Source organism: Phoenix dactylifera, chromosome 13, assembly GCF_051530095.1.
Source record: "Phoenix dactylifera cultivar Ajwa chromosome 13, Ajwa_hap1_PhDact_Kaust_v1.1, whole genome shotgun sequence".
NCBI lineage: Eukaryota > Viridiplantae > Streptophyta > Magnoliopsida > Arecales > Arecaceae > Phoenix > Phoenix dactylifera.
In genome coordinates this window covers 7,432,750-7,452,085 of record NC_143202.1, presented here as the reverse complement: position 1 = coordinate 7,452,085, position 19,336 = coordinate 7,432,750, and the positions used below count along the sequence as shown (strand labels likewise).

Here is a 19,336-nt window from a genome sequence, read left to right as displayed (position 1 = left end):
GGGAACCCTCTCGCTCACTGCGTTTTACAGATCGCATGGGTGAGGGGACCTTTCATCAGATGGGATTCCATAAGGTCGGGGGAGTCTGGGTACGGAAACTATCCACATCCACACCATCTGATCCTACCACTCATCACTCTCCTAGCCCTGACCATGACCAGGAGCACTATACAGATCTTCCCACTTTTCCTTCCACCTTTGGTCCTACCCATACTGAGCCCTCCACCTCCACTGCCCCACCTTCTCAGCAGCAGCCCCTGGAGGTTCGGATATCTTCTGAGCAGCTCCGAGAGTTGCAGCAGGAGATAGTGAGGGAGCTGAGGGATGACCTGCTGAGGGAGCTCCGAGGTCCTCAGACTGCTCCCTCCACCGAGGTAGTTCCCTCCTTGGCAACCGTGATAGAGATGACTGCGCACCTGAAGGAGGAAATATCCAATGTGCGAAGCCTAGTTCAAGCTCAATACTGGAACATGAGTGACGTCAAGGACGACACGAAGAAGATGCGAGACAGCATCCGACATGAGCTAGACAGTCAAAGTCAGGGTGCAGAGCGGTTAGCCAGTGCATTGATCTCCAAGTTGGACACCCTCCAGGAGAGTGTGACCGAGCTTACCACGATCCAGACTAGGGCCACCTCGGAGATCATAGTTCAGCTAGGGAATGTTCAAGAGGGGCTCAGCTTAGTCTTGAAGCACACAAGACTAGGTTCAGGAGCCTTATCCTCCAAGAAATCCTAGTGTAGCTTTGTTTTTTATTTTATGATGTATTTGTTTTTACACTTGTATGATGTATTTATAGTTGTACTCAAATTAGCATCAATACAATGAGTAGACATTTTCTTTCAAAACTGTGCAATTTGAATTCTAATACTTTTCTGTGTTCTGCGCCTTTTTGCTATGATGACAAAAATGTAAAGGGAATCACAAAAAAATCCTTAACTAAGTGGATTCGATACCTCGAGGCTCATTATCTCTCTGTTGGAGCTCCTCAAGGAGTGATCTCCAGAATCTATTCAAAGGATATTCAGAGATTAGCTGAATCATACTCAAGAACAAATTGTCAGATTTTTCCTCTGAAAGTAAGAATTTAAGCTAAAAAGATTCAAGACATTAAAAGAAAATTCAGAAAATCTAAACAAAATTGAATGCATATGTTGAGGGGGAGAATCTGAAATCTTAAGAATGCAAATTCATTTAACACATATAAGCCAAACAATTGATTGCATGATATGAAGGCTTATATAATTCCAAATGAAAGGGGGAGCTTTAATTTCAGGATTTACTTATTCATACCTTTCAATTCTGGATAGATTAAAATAACTAGACATTTCAAAATTTTATTCTGAATCATCTTTTTAGATGGGTATTTCTCTCATCAAATACTCAATGTTTTGTCATCATCAAAAAGGGGGAGATTGTGGAGTGATTGATAATACCCCAATTTGATTTTGATGAGACTAAAGCATTTGAGTATATTTTATGTTATACTAATGAATTCAATCCAGTATCTCAGGCAAAATTCGTGAGAATCTTCTTTTGAGTGCATGTGGAAATCAGCTTAAGTCAAAGGCTGAAACTCGAGTCGACTCCGGAGGATTTCAAGTCGACTCCAAGTGTTTCAGATGTTCTAGCACAGGCTCGAGTCGACTCCGGCACACTGCGAGTCGACTCCGACTAAAAACAGACAGCAGGACAGAAAGATGAATCTCAGACCCTGTCATCGAGTCGACTCCTGAAGAATTCGAGTCGACTCTGATGATTACCGAGTCGACTCCAAGGAGTAACAGACAGAAAGACAGAGAAGTGGTTTCTGGACCCTGTTACCAAGTCGACTCTAGAAGAATTCGAGTCGACTCCAACGGTTGGGGAGTCGACTCCTAAACAAGCAAAAGTCGACTCTCAGAGGAAAGCAAGACTAAAAGTCAGAGAACCAACTTCGGGCTCTGAGAGCCGAGTCGACTCCAAGACGATCCGAGTCGACTCTGAGACAGTTCAACTCCAAAGACAAAAGATCAGTTTTTGGGCTTTGAGAGCCGAGTCGACTCCAAGACGATCTGAGTCGACTCCGAGGCAGTTCAACTCCAAAGACAGAAGATCAGTTTTTCGGTCTCTGAGAGCCGAGTCGACTCCAAGAGAATCCGAGTCGACTCGAGGGAGTAAACCTGAAAGAAAGATCTCTGGAATCCTGAGAACGAGTCGTCTCCAAAGGGTCGAGTCATCTCCGGATACTGGCGAGTCGACTCCACGTTTGGCCGAGTCGACTCCAGAACGGGACAGCACTTTAATTCAAATCCTGAACAGTGGGCGAGTCGTCTCCAGTAAAGCATGAGTCGACTCCAGCAACAGCCGAGTCGACTCCAGATCGAGCGAGTCGACTCCAATCCCAACTGACACATTGTCAGGAGTTGCAGATTGTGCAGAACGGCCCTAAATTGGTGTCTAACGGCTAGTTTTCAAAGTGGACTGCTTAAATAGCCAGAGTGAACAGTAATAGACATTAAGAGAGAGATTCCATTCAAAGAAAAAGTGATTTCCACCTACCAAAGTCTCTCAAGAGTAAATACAAGGGAAAAAAGGAAGAAGCAAATTGAAGTCCATCCTACAAACTCCTTCCTTCGCATTCGCATTCAAGGCTATCCTTCTGACATCAAGTCTTTAGCGCATTCAAAGAGGAGACTCTAAAGTCGAGAAGCTCCTTCTTCCACTTCCAAAATCTGTTTGAGGGCTTCTAACTTCACTTTTTTCATATTGTTTAATATTTGCTTATTAAGAAGCTTTCCGTGTAATTTTCTCAAACTATTTTCTTACTTGATTCAATCAGGGGATTGAATCAAGGGTTGTAAGGTTGGTTGGTGAGCCGAGGGTAAAACCAACGGTGTAAGGGTTCGATTGTGATTCCGGAAAAATAATCGGGTGGTTTTAGTCGGTGAGCTTGTGAAAACCGACCGAGTTCGTTGTGATCTCGTAAAACAACAAGTTGGGTTGTAAACTTATAAAACAACCGGCTGTAATCCGAGGGATTATAGTGAACTCCCAAGTGAAGCTTGGGGAGTGGACGTAGGAGCAAGGGTTAGCTCCGAACCACTATAAAACCTCTTGTGTTTGTGATTGGTTCATTGTCTCTTCCATCCCCTTCATTCAGTACATCTAGTAAACTAATTAATCCGCTTGCAATAAGGTTTAATTTGTTACTCGTTAAGTTTGTATTTGTAATAAGTACTTAAAACCCAATTCACCCCCCCTCTTGGGTTGTCTTCTTGGGCAACACACTTTTAAATTGTTGCTTATATCTTTGCAAGTTCATCCCTTCTACTTCACTGCAGAGTGCGGACCATTATGTTTCATGATCTGCTGGGTTGATAGCTTTGTACTTTGCTAGGAAAAACTATGGGCATGACCTTTTTTCTAATAAAGATATTTCATTCAACACTTTAAAGTTTACAACTATCAGCCCATATCGAAGGCCACAACTCTAAAGAAAACCATTTTGGTCCCTCAATAAGAAAAGCACATTGCATCAAATAATGCCCTGGTTTACTAACCAATCAGCCACTTGATTGACCTCTCTGAACTTTATGCGAATATACACAAATAACAACATTCCCTCCCCAGTGTTTAGGGTCTGCATAACATCAAGTTTGTCATTCCTCATTGATCATCTTGATTAATGCCAAGCAGTCTGCTTCCACAATAATCCCAAACTCAGCTGGGCCCTGGTGCAATATTGTAATTCAATCTCCATGCTGATATGTTATAAATGATGCTCAAATACAATTTAGTGATAACAATTAGTCAAATAGTTTAATTCACAATTATTTTTTCAGGTATATCTACATTTTCTGAAGCAAAAGTCGTTGCTATATCTTCATGATCATTATTTAAAAGAAAGTGTTTCTGTTATTTGTTTACCAAAGATGTTTTTCGAGGGTAACTTGTTTCTGCAAAAGCACTTTCATATAGGTGCCTTTTGGGAAGCACCTTTTTTTAGTCAACTAAAGCAATGCCGTAGATGTTCCTTCTATTAAATTGCACTTATTTGCTGTCTACTTTAGTTTTGAACTTTGGATGTATGTGATATATTACCACATGTATTGATATACTGCTAAGATTACTATATAATCTTCCTTTGTTAATGTTATGATATGTGATCAAGATAAACTATCATTCTACTCTTTTTGAGTATGTATCGCTTCTTAATTTTTTGCATTCATCAGAATGGCACATTGTTGAGAAAGTGTACGTACCTGAATAATGGTAGCAGCTACTCAGTCTCCGCAGACGATGGTGTTGAGATTTCATTTATAGATAATTCTGCTTCTAAAATCAGTAAAGGTTTAGTACAAATTCAAGAATGTAAAGAAGAGACTAGTGTTCCTAGCACTGTTGTTGACGATGCTGCAAGTCAAATGCTGAGTTTTACATTCGAAGCTCAGGTAAAATAATTCTTCAATGCTTTTTATTTGTTTTCTGAAGATTGTGTCATTGTAATCCTTGATTTGTACTTTTTGTAGTTTCTAACTTATAGTGTTTCCATTTTTTACCTCCATTGGTTGCACTGGTTGTCCTTGGTTCTCTTAGTTGTTATTATATATTAGCTTTGTATTTCATGTATAATTTGTTGAGCTAATACCACATAAAGAGGAATGCAGTTGAATCAGAACAACTTTTTTCTTTCTTTTCCTCTCTCCCTCTCTCTCTCTCTCTCTCTATCTATCTCTGATACTTGGGAATTAGCCAAGCCCAGATACTTGGGAGAACACCTTCCAAGTTTTGAACCTGGAACCACCAATTAGAGGAGGGTGCTCGACTCCTTAAAGAGACTTTGTTACCATTTTTGTGTATATGGTTGAAACTCTTCCAATAATCAGGTGGCCGCAACATGTGTAATCTGATCAATCTTTCCATAAAGGAGCGTTCTACACATATAATTCTCAAACCTTCACCCTTTTGCCCTCTTAAGAACAAAATAGTTTCAATTAGCGTCAACTTTGAGCTGTTTTTCTTCCCTTGAAATCATACTTGCTTGGGAGCAAGGTTCTTAAGAACTGAGTGAACCCAACCAAGCCATCCCATTCATACCAAACCAAGGCTATAACTGTCTGGGGCCAATAGGTTGTGGGTGGATCTGGCCAAACTGCACTTGTACTAGGGGCAGAAAGTGGCGGGGCATGGGCAGTTTAAGGCATAGCTCAACTAAATGGCACCCGGAGCTCAACCCAAAATTGGATCGGCATGGGCAGGTTAAGGCATAGCCCAAGTTGGGTTAAGATCCCGACCTAACTTAAATTCGGGTTGGGTTCCAGATGAGATATTTTGCAAGCCTACCCAAGTCAAACCATATACAATATAGATATATATCTCTCTCTAGTGTTTAACTATCGGAAATATGATCTACATTACACTCACATGTTGCTATCCAGTTAATTTTTTCTTGAGTTCAGATTTTATTCATATGGCATGAACATTTATAGGTGACTTGGCTAAGCCGATCCAAACAACTCAACCTAGCCTAATCCAATCTGAACCAACCAGATTTTGAACCTAAGATCAAAAATTGAGATCGGGCTAGGTTTGGGTTGATGAGCTTGGGTAAAAGACCATATTGGGTAAAAGACCATGTTGGGTTCAGCTTTAGGTAGAGATCTCAATGTCTCGGGTTGGGCCTAGGCTAACCTCCAATCTGGCCCAACCCACTCGGTTTCCGCAACTAATTTGAACTATGTGAAGTGTGAACTGCTCGGGAATCAAACAATTTGCCCCATACCACACCCAAGCTGAACCTAAACTACTCGGTTCGCTTGGTTTTGGAGCGATAACAGTTGGGATCATTCTGGAAAGGATTTAGATAGGGATGGAAATGGGCTCAGGCCGGGCCGACTTCGGGCTATGCCTAAAAGAGTTTAAACCAGGTTTGGGCTTAAATATAGAGCCCATTTGTTTTTCGGGTCGAGCTCGGGTATGTCAGTAGCCCGAGCCTGAACAAGGCCCGAAACAAAGTCTGAATTTAGGCTTGAATCAATTTATTTTTTTATGTTGTTATTTAGAGAGAATAATGAAGAAGGACAAATTAAAATAGGTTTAGCTAAGAATAATGTATAATGTATCATTTACTTATATTATAGGAGAGAGGCTAATTTTTAACTAGCTCATTTTCTTGTGAAGCAATATTATGAAATATTAAACTTCAATCGGGTTCGGGCCGGACCTATTTTTGGCCCAAATGGGTAATTCAGGCCGGTCCAATCAGGCTCGAACTTGTATTATCCAAAAAATTTTGGGTCTAAGCCCGGGCCGAAGCCCGAAAAATATATTTGGGCTGGGTTCGAGTAGGAGCATAGCCCGGCCCGGCCTGGCCCACTTCCATCCCTAGATTTAGAGCTGTCTCTCACATTTTCTCTTGTTTTGGCAGAGGAATAAGCCAGGGAGAGAAGGAAAGTTGGGCACGTCCTCTTGGTGATCTTGCACCAAAAATCTAACAAAAACAACTTCAAAAATCATCTCACTCATACCTCTAAAACGATCAACCTACTTAAGGCAATAAGCCCCCTCCTTTTCTTTTATTTTATCAAAATCCAGGCCAAGTCAAGAAAAAATTGATAAATCTGTCAACATTCTTTAAAATATAATGTATGCTTGGATTTTGGGGTTTTGGGGTTTAACCCTAAGACCTACACCCAGAAATCTGTGTAATTCAAAATTAACCTAATTAAATGGTGTTTGTTTGGGGTTATTTTTGGATATGATGTAGGGAATGGTTGATTCTACATCCCTGCCAAATTAATTTTTTGAGCTATTATATTTCTAAGAAATATTTTTTTTTACATTTTTAAGAAATAAATATGTAAAATCTGTGAATAAAATTTAGTTGTTTGTTTGTACTTGTGTGTGCACATGCTACTAAATTTTTAGAGATAATGGGGTAACTTTGTGTATGCTTGGGTTCCACTCGATTCTAAAATAAATTTAAAATTAACCCTGTGAATATGCATCTGTCAGATGATTTATTTATATGATGTACATATAGCACCAAGCTAAGAAAATTTTCATATTATCATATTTTTTAAATTAATTATTGAAATAATTATTTATTAAAATATGAAAAAGTTTTAAATATTTAAAATTTATACATGATGTGTTTGCTAATTATAGACTAATTTCTGAGTTATCACATTTATTTTGCTTGCAAAAAACAAAATTTTGTTAATTTCTGAATTTTCGTTAGCAATTTCTGAAATAGTTATACTTATAAAAATATATCATAGATATTGTAACTTTAAAAAAAATATGATGGAGGAGTTAGATAGTTGTACATTAATATCTAAGATAGATGGTTCTTTTTCCCCAATAAACTTATATTTATTAAAACTTAATGTATAATTAATCAAAAACATATATGTTTAAAAATAAGAATTAAATCTTGAAAAAATAGATATGTGCCTTCTATATGGATTTATGATTTCTAGTAATCTAATTGCTTTTAAATGCTAATATGAATTTCTAAATTTTCTATATATAATTTAGTTAGTGTATGTCTGTATGATATATTATTTATGTGATAAATCATTTTCTAACTTCAGCAGACACTTGAAACAATAATTACGGTAGTTAACTAGATATCCGCACCTTCTTCATGACAAAAATGTAACATTTAGAAAAGAAAGCATTGTAGGAAACCCAAACTCAGAATCTGGAGGCTAGAAATGGCCATATCAAGGGTGTGTGGGGCATACCCATGCATAATGGTTTTCTTAATCGGTTCAATCCTCAGTTTGGCATGTATCATACCCTCCCTTGGTTGGTTCAGGTTTGATTCTCAGTTTTCGAGCCTTATGGAAGTAGTTAAGCTGCCATGTGTTGTTGTTATACTTATCAACACTATCATCCTCATTGTACCCTGTTGCTTATGCTAGCTTACAAAAAATATACTGAGTAACTGAGCGCCTTTCAGTTATCGGATCAAATCTTGTCTTCTTCTTCAAGAATATTACTAGAGCAATCTTAACATCTAGTGTTTCTAGATACTTGTTTGCTTCTGCATCAACATCTATTTGTGTTGGTATTGATGCCCATACATGTTAAGCAAGTATGAAAATGTCTGTTAAATTCTGTTATTTGCCAATGTCTTAAAAAAAAGCCAGCTTGGGGGCCTGTACAGCCTTCCTAGTCATCTGCTTTTGCATTTTGTTAGAATTTGTAAAATTAGACTGATCACTGTAAGTTACCAAGTTGATACATACCATTGACTATATACATATTATGTAATATATTATGTTTCGTTTGTGGGACCTTACTTTTGTTTTTAGGTCTCTCCTTGTATTTATCAGTTTTTTTTTCCTTTTAATTTGTTTTATTTGGGCCACCTTGACCTTTGAACACCTTTTAGACCGTTTTCTGTGAGTATATCAACACAATTTTTTTCAAGAATATATTTGGTGGTGTGGTTGATGGAGTTTTATATTCCTAAACTCCATGCAGATTGTGTCCCCTGAATTTACCTTCTATGACTGTTCAAAATTGTCGATGGATGATTCCTTGCACATTGAGAAGCTTCTCCGAGCAAAGATGGATTTGAGTTTCATGTAAGTGCTGTCTATTCATTATAAACTGGTTGTAGGGATTCTTCTATATGTTCTTCCTTTTTCTTTTCATAGTCTTCGAGTTGGTTTTCACTATTTAATTTAACAAGCTTCATGCTTCATGAGCTTAACATTTTTTCAAATAGGTATGCTTTGAAAGAAAATGACACTTGGGCTCGGTGTCTCATGAAAGATCTCACTGTTGAGGCTGGTTCAGGTCTTGTTGTTATTCAGCCAATTGATATTTCAGGAGGATATACTTCTGTTAAAGATAAGACTAATGTATCGGTGACTTCTACCGATCTATGCATCCACCTTTCTCTGAGTGTTGCTTCTCTTTTACTTAAATTACAAAATCAGGCTCTTGCAGCATTGCAATTTGGTAATATTAATCCACTAACTTGTTGTACAAGCTTCAAGCGACTTTGGGTATCACCAGAAGGTCATTACTGACTCTATGACTTGTGTGCCTTTCAACCATACAATATGTTTTTATAAACATACAGGATTGTACTTCAAAGGACTTATTTTTAATAGAAACTATTTTTAACTAAATCTTGATTAGCTGATAATTGCAGGGGAACTACCTGGCTACAATCTGACCTTCTGGAGGCCCCAAGCTCCTTCTAATTATGCTATTTTGGGTGATTGTGTGACATCAAGGTAAGCAAGCATCAGAGCTGAAACGTTGCTTAGGGCTGATTGCTTGGATGTTTTGTTTTCATAGTTAAATGAATTTTACATTGCTGCATTCATTCTATCATTTTTATCTCAACTTCTCAATTATGGGAATTGGTTATCCATATTTAAGGTCAGAAAGTTTTCCTGTGTACTTGTTTTATATAAGTACATCATCCTACATTTGATAATTTATCAAATGATCAGATAATACTCTACAGGAATGGTTGTTGCCACTTGCGGTAATGGTTATCAACAGCGTATGCCGAACCGGCCCGTACCGGCCGGTACGGGCCGGTACAAACCGGTCCGGCCAGCTACCGGTACGGCGGAGCCGTGGAAACCGGTACAGGCCGGTTCCTTGCCGGAGACGAAGAAGGCGAGGAGAAAAAGAGGGAGCACGGGGAAGAGAGGGAGGGAGCCCACCTTCCGCCGCCATCGGAGAGCCGCGGAGGGGCGTCGGAGGCCGGTGGGGGGCGGCGGAGCCGGGCGGGGGACGGGGGAGCCCGCGGGGGTGCTGCGGAGGCCGCGGCCGCGGCCGCGTCACTGTTTCGAAAGAAACAGGGGACGCGGCCGCGTTTTTTAATTTGGGGATTTTAAGTGAAGTCGGCACATCGGTTGCCGACTTCACTTAAAAATCCCCAAATTAAAAAACGCGGCCGCGTCCCCTGTTTCTTTCGAAACAGTGGACGCGGCCGCGGCCTCCGCAGCGCCCCCGCGGCCTCCGCAGCCCCCCACCGGCCTCCGACGCCCCTCCGCGGCTCTCCGATGGCGGCCGAAGGTGGGCTCTCTCCCTCTCTTCCCCGCGCTCTCTCTGGTTCTCTTCTTCTTCCCCGGTTCCGGCGGGGAAGAGCTTCCCGGTTCGTACCGCCCGGATCACGGTACGAACCGGCCCGTACCGGTCCGGTAGGCAACCGGTACGGCTACCGGACCCGGTACGGTGGACCTTGGTTATCAACATAGCTCCAGAAACAATTAAAAGCATATGGTAGTATAGCATGACTAATTGACATAAGCATATACTATCAGTTTGTTATTTTTCTCTCGTCAACTGTTCAATAATTTCTTTTTAAATCTTAAAATGCTACGGTCAATAGTATTAGGAATAGGAGCAGTTCTTGTTTTCAATGACTATGGCTCATTTTCATGTGTAATAATCCCTCAGCTACCTATGGTTTACTTCCAAATGTGCAGCACTTCCCCAGCTCCCAGTTACTGCAGAAGATGATTCTTTTGTAGGCCTACGTCAAATTTGATATAAGCTTCCTTACAATGGCGAGGAGTTCATATCAACTACTATAAGTCACATAGGAAATTAGTGGTTATCAAGCAAGAGCAAGTGGTATTAATTGCTTTAAAGCTAGAAAATCAAGCATAGTCACAGCATCATTTTTTAGCAATTATCTTAGAAAACCATAGTCTTGAAGCAATAACTAGCCATATGGTTGTCGAAACCCTTAGAGAAGCCACAACCAGGAACTGGTAGGGACACTAGCAATATCTAAAGCACTATCACACTGTCAGATGAGGAAATCTGTGTTCTTTATGTCTTAAAGCTACCATATGTAATCAAACATCAAGAGTCTAGAGCTTAGCATTTTCTCTGATTAACAAACCAACAATTATAAAGTTGTAGATATTCATCTCTTCATTCTAAGGATATGAGATCAAAGCTCAACGCCATTTGCAAGATGGAAATATAGGTATGAAGAGATGGACTTCACCATGTCATGACGTAGTGGGAAACCATTTATTAATCTGAAGTTTCTCCAAAAAGGATGCTGAATAGCATTCCAAATTGGATGATTAGATAGGATAAACATATCAAAAGTTGGATCTACCTATAAACGATGTATGCTTTGATTTGAGCCATCAAGATAAGTTTTACTTGGGAAACTGATGATGATAGACAACACCACTTGTTAACAAGTTTTTCATGCCAAAGAGGTTGTCCATATCCAAATAAGAATGGACTTCATGAGCTCAGATCAGCAAGCTCACGAAAGCTTACAGAAAGAGAACACTCCATAGGTATGCAAGCTTGAAGTAACAACATACTGAATACATGGTGGACCAAAAAAGATTAAACCATGATTCTGGGGCTTCAAATGACTGACCTCTATCCATGTCTTGCTTTTCCTGACTCTGCTGTTATACTTCACTAACTGAGCACATGGATCGCCATACCGATACCGAATCCTATACCGGTGCCACACTAGCATAGTGTCGGTACAATATGGTATGAAATTTTTGTGGTATACCAAGGATCGGTAGGCCACCAGTACCGATACAGATACCAAACCAATATGATATGGTACGTTCGGTACCGTCCGGATGGCGTACCGACCCTCGGTATGCCAAAACAATTTCGTACCGTACCGTACGGACACTATGCTAGTGTGGCACCGGTATGGGGTTTAGTACCAGTATGGTGAACATTGCTTCTGATTAGCTAAAATGTCTTAACTCGTAAGGTGTTTCTGTGCACTCTCTTTTCAATATCCAATGTGCCTCTTCGGTCTATTGACACTCTCTCTTATCCCAACAAATCATAGTACCTAAATGTCCTGTAGAACTTGTCTTCTACCAGATGCTAATTCTCTCACCCAAGAATTCTCTCTTTACATGGTTGTTTGGGTAGCCTGTACAAGTCCACAATGTGGCAGGGTGGGGCAAAAGATCACCAAATCCTACAAGATAGATCTGATTATTGATGATCGTGTTTTCATGATTAACCTTTTTACTTTAAGAAATTTATCTTTTTTTATCTATTTATCTTAAGATTGAAGAAGGATGCTTGACTTATGGATGTTAGCTAACTTAAAGAACATATTTCCTTATAGTATCATAATTTTACCGTTCTTTCAATTAGTTGATTATGGTTTTTGAGTGTCATTTTCATTTATGTTAAATATTAGTTTGTTTCATTATGCCTTATCTTAATCAAATTTAAACCTTTATCAAATGCATTTGCAGATCAATACCTCCTTCACAGGTTGTAATAGCTGTTAGTAACACTTATGGTCGTGTACGAAAGCCTCTCGGCTTCAAGCTCATTGGTGTGTTATCTAATTTTCAAGAATCTGGAGGAACGCTATCAAATAGTGATAATGAGTGCTCCATCTGGATGCCAATTCCACCACCGGGCTACTCTGCTGTAGGGTGTGTGGCACATGGTGGAAGCCAGCCACCTCCAAACCACATTGTCTATTGCCTTCGATCTGATCTTGTAACATCTGCTAACTTTTCAGACTGTATATACTATGTTCCATCTAATCCAAGGTACATTTTTACTCCTCTTTTTTTTGTACTTTTTAACTGCATATTTGCACACTGTATGAACCTATCACCTAATTATGTTTGTAGGGCTTTGTCTGGATATAGCATCTGGCGCATCGACAATGTTGTCGGTTCATTTCTTGCACATAATTCAGTGGAATGCCCTTTTGAAGGCGAAAGCTTCGACTTGCACCAGATTCTTCTGCATAATTCCAATTTGAATATGTCTTTCTCCAGTCATCCCAGTTCTAACACTGGCATTAATATTGAGCAGCAAAGTCAGCAAGGAGGTAACAGCAATTGTGGTTCCTCCGGATGGGACATTCTGAGGTCGTTATCAAAAACGAGTAGTTATTACATGTCTACCCCACACTTTGAAAGGATATGGTGGGACAAAGGTTGTGATCTAAGAAGACCAATTTCAATATGGCGACCGATACCACGTCCAGGATACGCTGCACTTGGCGACTGTGTAACAGAAGGGTTGGCAGTGATCATCATCATCATCATCATTATTATACTTTTTCCCATATATTTCTCTAGGATGATAACTGACACTTGGTTATTTTATTCGTGCCTCAGGTTAGAACCTCCTGCTCTAGGGTTGATGTTCAAGTGCGATAATTCTGTGATTGCTGCAAATCCTGATCAGTTCACTAAAGTTGCACATATAATTAGAAAGGGGCTTGATGATGCTTTTTTTTGGTACCCAATTCCTCCTCCTGGTTATGCCTCCTTGGGATGTGTAGTAACAAGAATTGATGAAGTACCAAAGAAGGATTCTTTTTGCTGTCCAAGGATTGATCTTCTTAACCAAGCAAATATTTCTGATGAACCCATTTCTCCGTCCTCCAGCGCAAAGGGCTCCAGCTGCTGGAGCATCTGGAAAGTTGAAAATCAGGTTCTCAACAACAGTGGCTGATGGATAAACTAGCTTTCATATATTGTGTTTGCATTTCAAGCTGACACATTTATATCATTCAGTCCCAGCACTTTGTTAGCTCTTCTAACTTGTTTCTGTGGTGCTTGTCATGTTGCAGGCCTGCACTTTTCTCGCACGATCTGATCTTAGAAAACCATCAAGCCGTTTGGCATACAGTATAAGTGACCATGTGAAGCCTAGAGCACGGGAAAACATTAGTTCTGAGATGAAGTTGGGGTCTTTTTCATTCAGTATCCTGGACAGCTTGTGTGGGACAGTGAGTAGCCTTGTTTATATCTTCATTTTTTTTTTTATTTTATTGAAAAAGGCTGAACATCTCACTACGTTATTTTTATTGGTCGTTGTTGGACCTGTTAAGATGACACCACTATTTGACACAACTATTACAAATATAAATCTTGCAACACATGGGCGTCTTGAGGCAATGAATGCTGTACTTATCTGTTCAATTGCTGCATCCACATTCAATAGACAATTAGAAGCATGGGAGCCTCTTATTGAACCATTTGATGGGATATTCAAGTAAGATTCTAGTTACTTTTTGAAGATTTATGTTAAACACAAGAAAACCTTTTTATTAGTGCTTTTAAATTTCAAGATTTGACTAGATTTGCTTTACGGATCATTAACTGTCATAGTTTCACAATAGGTTATTCTACTAATTATCTTGGTTCTTATTTCACCTTCTTAAGGGTTGAAACATATGATACTAGCGAGCACCCGCCATCAAAAGTTGGCAAACGAGTTCGTGTTGCTGCAGCAAGTACTGTGAATCTTAATGTCAGTGCTGCCAATCTTGAAACCCTGACAGAAACTTTGGTTTCCTGGAGTAGGCATAATGATTTAGAGCAGAAGTCATCAAGAAGAAGCGAGGTTATATAGTCTGTTAATATAACCAGTGTTCTAAAATAAGTTTGAATAATTCTTCACATTCAATTTTTAAAAACTCACTGATGTACTGTCATTCAGGAATCTGATGAAGACTTGAGGCGAAATTTTGATTTATCATATTCTGCATTGGATGAAGATGATTTTCGAAAAGTGATTGTTGAAAATAAACTTGGATGTGATGTTTATCTGAGAAAAGTTGAGGGAAACACCGAGTTATTACAGCATGACCACCAAATGTCATTTTTGGTGCCACCTCCCAGGTTTTCAGATAAGTTGAGTGCAGTTACCAAAGCTAGGGAAACTCGATATTATGTTGCCGTTCAAATCATGGAGGCTAAGGTCTTATATGTGTATATTTTATCAATAGTATGACTCCAATATATTGTTCCAAAGTCTGGTCATGACCTTATTTCACTTTATTGCAGGGACTGCCTATTGCAGATGATGGCAATAGCCATGAGTATTTTTGTGCTTTGCGATTGCTAATAGACAGTAAGGCCACAGATCAGTATAAGCTTTTTCCCCAGAGTGCAAGAACTAGGTGTGTGAGACCGTTGATCTCAAAGATAAATGGCTTGGGCGAGGGATATGCCAAGTGGAATGAAATTTTTATATTTGAAGTTCCTGAAAAGGTAGGCAGAGGGTTGCGAGGCTATAATATATCTATAAAAATATTTTATTCCTTTCAAGTTTCAAGAGTTCTGTGAGTTTTGCATTAAGAAAAATTAAACATTTTCTTTATTTGAGTGCTTTGATCTCTCACCTTACAGCACATCCAACGCTTGATTTTTTGTTGGAAATATTCCTACAATCAAGCGTTCTCAAGTCAAAAGGCCAAAGGATTGGTTTTTAACACATATTTATATGGTTGGATATTATTCATTTGTATGAATGTTTCTAAACATTCAATCCATTGCTTGCCCACTTTTTCCTACTTCTTGCTTTTCATTAATATCATACTATATTTATATTATGTTCCAGCCAAGGTTCACCGTACCAATACCGGACCCCATACCGGTGCTGCACTAGCATAGCTGTACCGAGTATCGGTACGGTATGCGGCATGCCAGGCGTACCGATACTGGCGTACTAGGACTGGTACCCACTGGTTCCGGTATCGTATGCCCGGTACCGACCGGTATAGCATACCATGTCCAATATTTCAAAAACAATAAATCCTATAAGTTTCATTGTCCTACTAGAGAATTCATCCTTGTAAGGAGTCTTCCAAGATTAGCAATTAACAAGGATTTAAGTGCCAGTGTTGATGGTTGTGCTGACCAGAGACTTTATAGCATGTTCTGTGGCAGGTCTATCATGTTGGCTCATAATGTCATGCTGTGTCAAAATTTAAAAACAATAAAAAAGAAAAAAGGATTATAAAGTATTATAAAATATTATAAATATTTTTATATTATTATTTATATCAAGGTTCGTTGTCTCGGTATACTAAAACTTTTCACTATTTTGTTAACATAATGCTGGACGATTGATTCCTTAATTTTGCTGTGTTCTGGACCTTTTGGTACTAGCTCGCCATGGAATGTCCCTGCCAGTACAAACAGTTCAAGCCAGCACTTGAAACCTTAAAAAAATACTTGTGAAAAAGCTTTTGTATTTATAAGAAACTATAGAATCTACAGATGTCCATATCAATTTATGCATAGTCGCAAAAATGTAATATTTTGACTACAGAAACTACATAATTTTGCTAAAATTAGCTTTATTCTCCTGTTTTGTGTATCTATGCTGAAAAATTTGTCGTCATTGCATGCTTTGAAGTTCCCTGTTTGCTGATCTAATTATATATTCATCCAAATGTTGTAAATTAGTGGAGTCTCATGGTTATGTTTCTAAAACAATTTTATTGTCATGGTAATATTAAATAAAATCTTACGGGTTGGAATTTTTTTAGTTATTCTTTCAATTATTGTTTTTCTTTGACATTGCTTGTGATTATTCCTTTTTTATAAATAAAAAGAAAATAGTAATGTAAAATCTAAACTGTTTATGCGAAGGAGATTTTCTTCATACTAGTTGCAGTAGCCTAATGATTTAGGTCTCCTTTTGTTCCAGATCCTTCTACTCTTTCAATTTTAATTAATTATAGGTTTCTGGTATGCCTTTTAGTGTGCTATGATAATTAAAGTTCCTAAACTATGCAAAGGACTCTTAATTAGTGGCTGTGCTCAAATCAGCAGCTGTTGCTACTTGGTTATTGTGACTCCTTTTAACTCACTTCTTACCAACATATTTTGCTCTGTTATTTGTGTTATCCTTCTCATATAAAATACTTTAAATCATTGTTGCACATACTTTAAATCATTTTTTGTCTTTAATGCACTGATTATGCCAGCTTGCAGTCAGTACTCAGCATTATCATTTTATCCTGTTGTATTGTGAAACAATTGTTATGAATCAAGAAGAAAAGTTAGGCAGCAGTGCTGAATAAAATACAAAAAAAGAGACATTAGTAAACCTTTCTCTTCTCTTGAGTATTCTCCCACTATATTTTGGACCTTTAGACAAATGCCTACTTCAATATATATTTCCTGTGCAATAAATTGATCTTTGATATGTGCAATGCTAAAAGATAGAACAGAGAAGAAAACTAAATACATTGTACAAATGACAACTAAACACAAACTAACATCAAAGTTAAAGCAACGAAGGCATCTTTTACAAAAAGTTACATTTTTAAGATTTAGGTTTAATACAAGGTTCGTCGAATCGGTATCGAGACCTGTACCGGTCCACAACCGGTACAGTTCGGTACTGGTTCGAACCGAACCAAACTAGAACAATCCACAAGCTCGGATCCGGTGCAAACCGACCAGTTTGCATCGAATCCGAGTCGAACCAGACGGAACCATTCGGTTCCGGCTGGTTCTGGCCACATCCAATCAGGTTCCAGTCTTCTAGGGGTCGAAAACGTTTTCCATTGGAGAAACCGATCCAGTCGAAGATCATGTCGGCTCGGTTCGGGCTAAACCGGCCGAACCGCTCGGTTCAGCAATCCTTGGTTTAATAAGCATTAACCAAGTGGAAATGTATTTTTGTAAGATATAATTTAGTACTGGTCCGTTAGCTAGTTTACATTAGCAGTTCTGAACAATACTAGTTCTTAGAGACAAAATAGCACTTGACATTCATCTTGTTGGTAAGACTTAATTATGGTACATATCTAACAACATAATAACTTATACAGCTAGTGGCTTAGATATTTTTATTTGAACCAAAGTCGGAGAAACTGGTATCGGGCACCGTACTGATTTTCTGGCAGCACGACTTGGTATGGACCTTGCCAGGCCTGTATCTTTAGAGGGCACGGTACCGTGGGAGAGAGAAAAAGAGAGAGAGAGAGAGAGAAGGGGGAGAGAGGGAGGGAGGCCGGAGGAGGATGGCGGATGCCAACGGAGGGACGCAGAGGCCGGCGGAAAAATATCATAATTTTTAAGTAAAGTCGGCAAGCGATTTGCCGACTTTACTTAAAAATCCACAATTTTGTAAGGCCGTGACCGGACCCCTATTTCATTCCAAATAGAAAAAGCGGTCGTGGACTCAACCGGCCTCCGTCGGCATCCCGACCTCTCCCTCTCCCTCCCCCGCTTGCCCTCTTTCTTTCTCTTTCTCCGGCTCCGGCAACGGATCTCGTTTCCATTGCTGGAGTCATACCAGTGAGCTATCGGTACGGCTCGGAACGGTCGAAATTGTCTGATTTTGGATGGTTCCACCGACCTTGATTTGAACCATGGTCTGTCGTACCAGTCCAGCCTGGAACCGGTACTAGATCAGCGTAGAATTCGGTACCTGTAGCTTATCATTGGAAAACCCGTATGGGACCGATACAGGATCGGTATGGGACCGGTCCGGGCCGCCACCGGTACACCGATCGGTACCGGTACGGCGGACCTTGATTTGAACCATTATGTCTTATAAGAGAAATGTTTATATTTGACTTTATGCTTTCTAAAATTCCGTGTAGATACTACTATCATGTTGCACATGGGTATTTGCAGAAATGAGAAGTTTCAATTTTGTCTAAATTGTTGCACTTCGCACATGGTAATTTTAATGTGGCTGATTTATCCTCGTTTGCAATCAGTTTTACTACAGCACCTGTTGCTCTAGCTAATTGTCCACCCTTTCCAAGTATGATTTCTAGATTATGTATGGTTGTGCTGTTGACCACCTAATGGATTTTGATGAATACAAAACACGAGAGTATAATTTCATTTATCTTAACAATTTAATTGAGGATTTCATGTGTTTAATTAAGAATATTGTTAAGAAATGTCTAGGCAAGTTCCCATAATTTTTATGAATTTATTGAAGAATTTTTGAGTTGAAGAAAACAGATCAGGGACAGCCGAGACGTCTCCGGGTTGTCTCAGAGACGTCTCTGGCACAAACAGGAAGAACTGGCACGTCTGGAGACGTCCCCGGTACCTGCGGAGTCGTCCCCGCAAATAAAAAGCAGACCAGCGGAGTCGTCCCCTAGATAGCGGAGACGGCTCTCTCAGGGTTTTCCAGAGAATGATTTTTTCGGAGATAAGGCAGCGGAGACGTCCCCTGAAAAAGCGGAGTCATCCCCATGCAAAAAGCGCAAACAAGCGGAGACGTCCCCGTAAAGCGCGGAGACGTCCCCGGAGCGCGGAGTCATCCCCGAAGCAGCGGAGTCATCCCCATGCAAAAAGCGCAAACAAGCGGAGACGTCCCCGTAAAGCGCGGAGACGTCCCCGGAGCGCGGAGTCATCCCCGAAGCAGCGGAGTCATCCCCATGCAAAAAGCGCAGACAAGCGGAGACGTCCCCGTAAAGCGCGGAGACGTCCCCAGAGCGCCTGGGACGCGACTGACAGCTTTTCAGGTTTGATTTGAATTTCAAATCTTCTCTACTTTATCTCTAACGGCTATATTTGCTTTTTGGGCTATAAAAGGGAGGTCTTAAGTGCTTCTCAACAACTCTTCAC

At 39.7% G+C, this 19,336-nt stretch overlaps 1 protein-coding gene across 5 annotated transcripts in view; it reads left to right on the top strand.

Moving 5' to 3' along the window:
* LOC103722332 (calcium-dependent lipid-binding family protein) overlaps nucleotides 1-19,336 on the top strand; it is a 151,061-nt gene that overhangs the window by 102,769 nt on the left and 28,956 nt on the right. For all 5 annotated transcript variants that reach the window (XM_088709929.2, XM_088709928.2, XM_088709930.2 and 2 more), the window contains 12 exons: nucleotides 4,214-4,432; nucleotides 8,475-8,578; nucleotides 8,722-9,017; nucleotides 9,154-9,238; nucleotides 12,230-12,535; nucleotides 12,620-13,015; nucleotides 13,115-13,433; nucleotides 13,573-13,731; nucleotides 13,834-13,997; nucleotides 14,168-14,348; nucleotides 14,445-14,705; nucleotides 14,792-14,998. In XM_088709929.2, coding sequence (XP_088566055.2) covers nucleotides 4,214-4,432; nucleotides 8,475-8,578; nucleotides 8,722-9,017; nucleotides 9,154-9,238; nucleotides 12,230-12,535; nucleotides 12,620-13,015; nucleotides 13,115-13,433; nucleotides 13,573-13,731; nucleotides 13,834-13,997; nucleotides 14,168-14,348; nucleotides 14,445-14,705; nucleotides 14,792-14,998 — 2,697 coding nt within the window. The remainder of the gene's footprint in view (nucleotides 1-4,213; nucleotides 4,433-8,474; nucleotides 8,579-8,721; nucleotides 9,018-9,153; nucleotides 9,239-12,229; nucleotides 12,536-12,619; nucleotides 13,016-13,114; nucleotides 13,434-13,572; nucleotides 13,732-13,833; nucleotides 13,998-14,167; nucleotides 14,349-14,444; nucleotides 14,706-14,791; nucleotides 14,999-19,336) is intronic.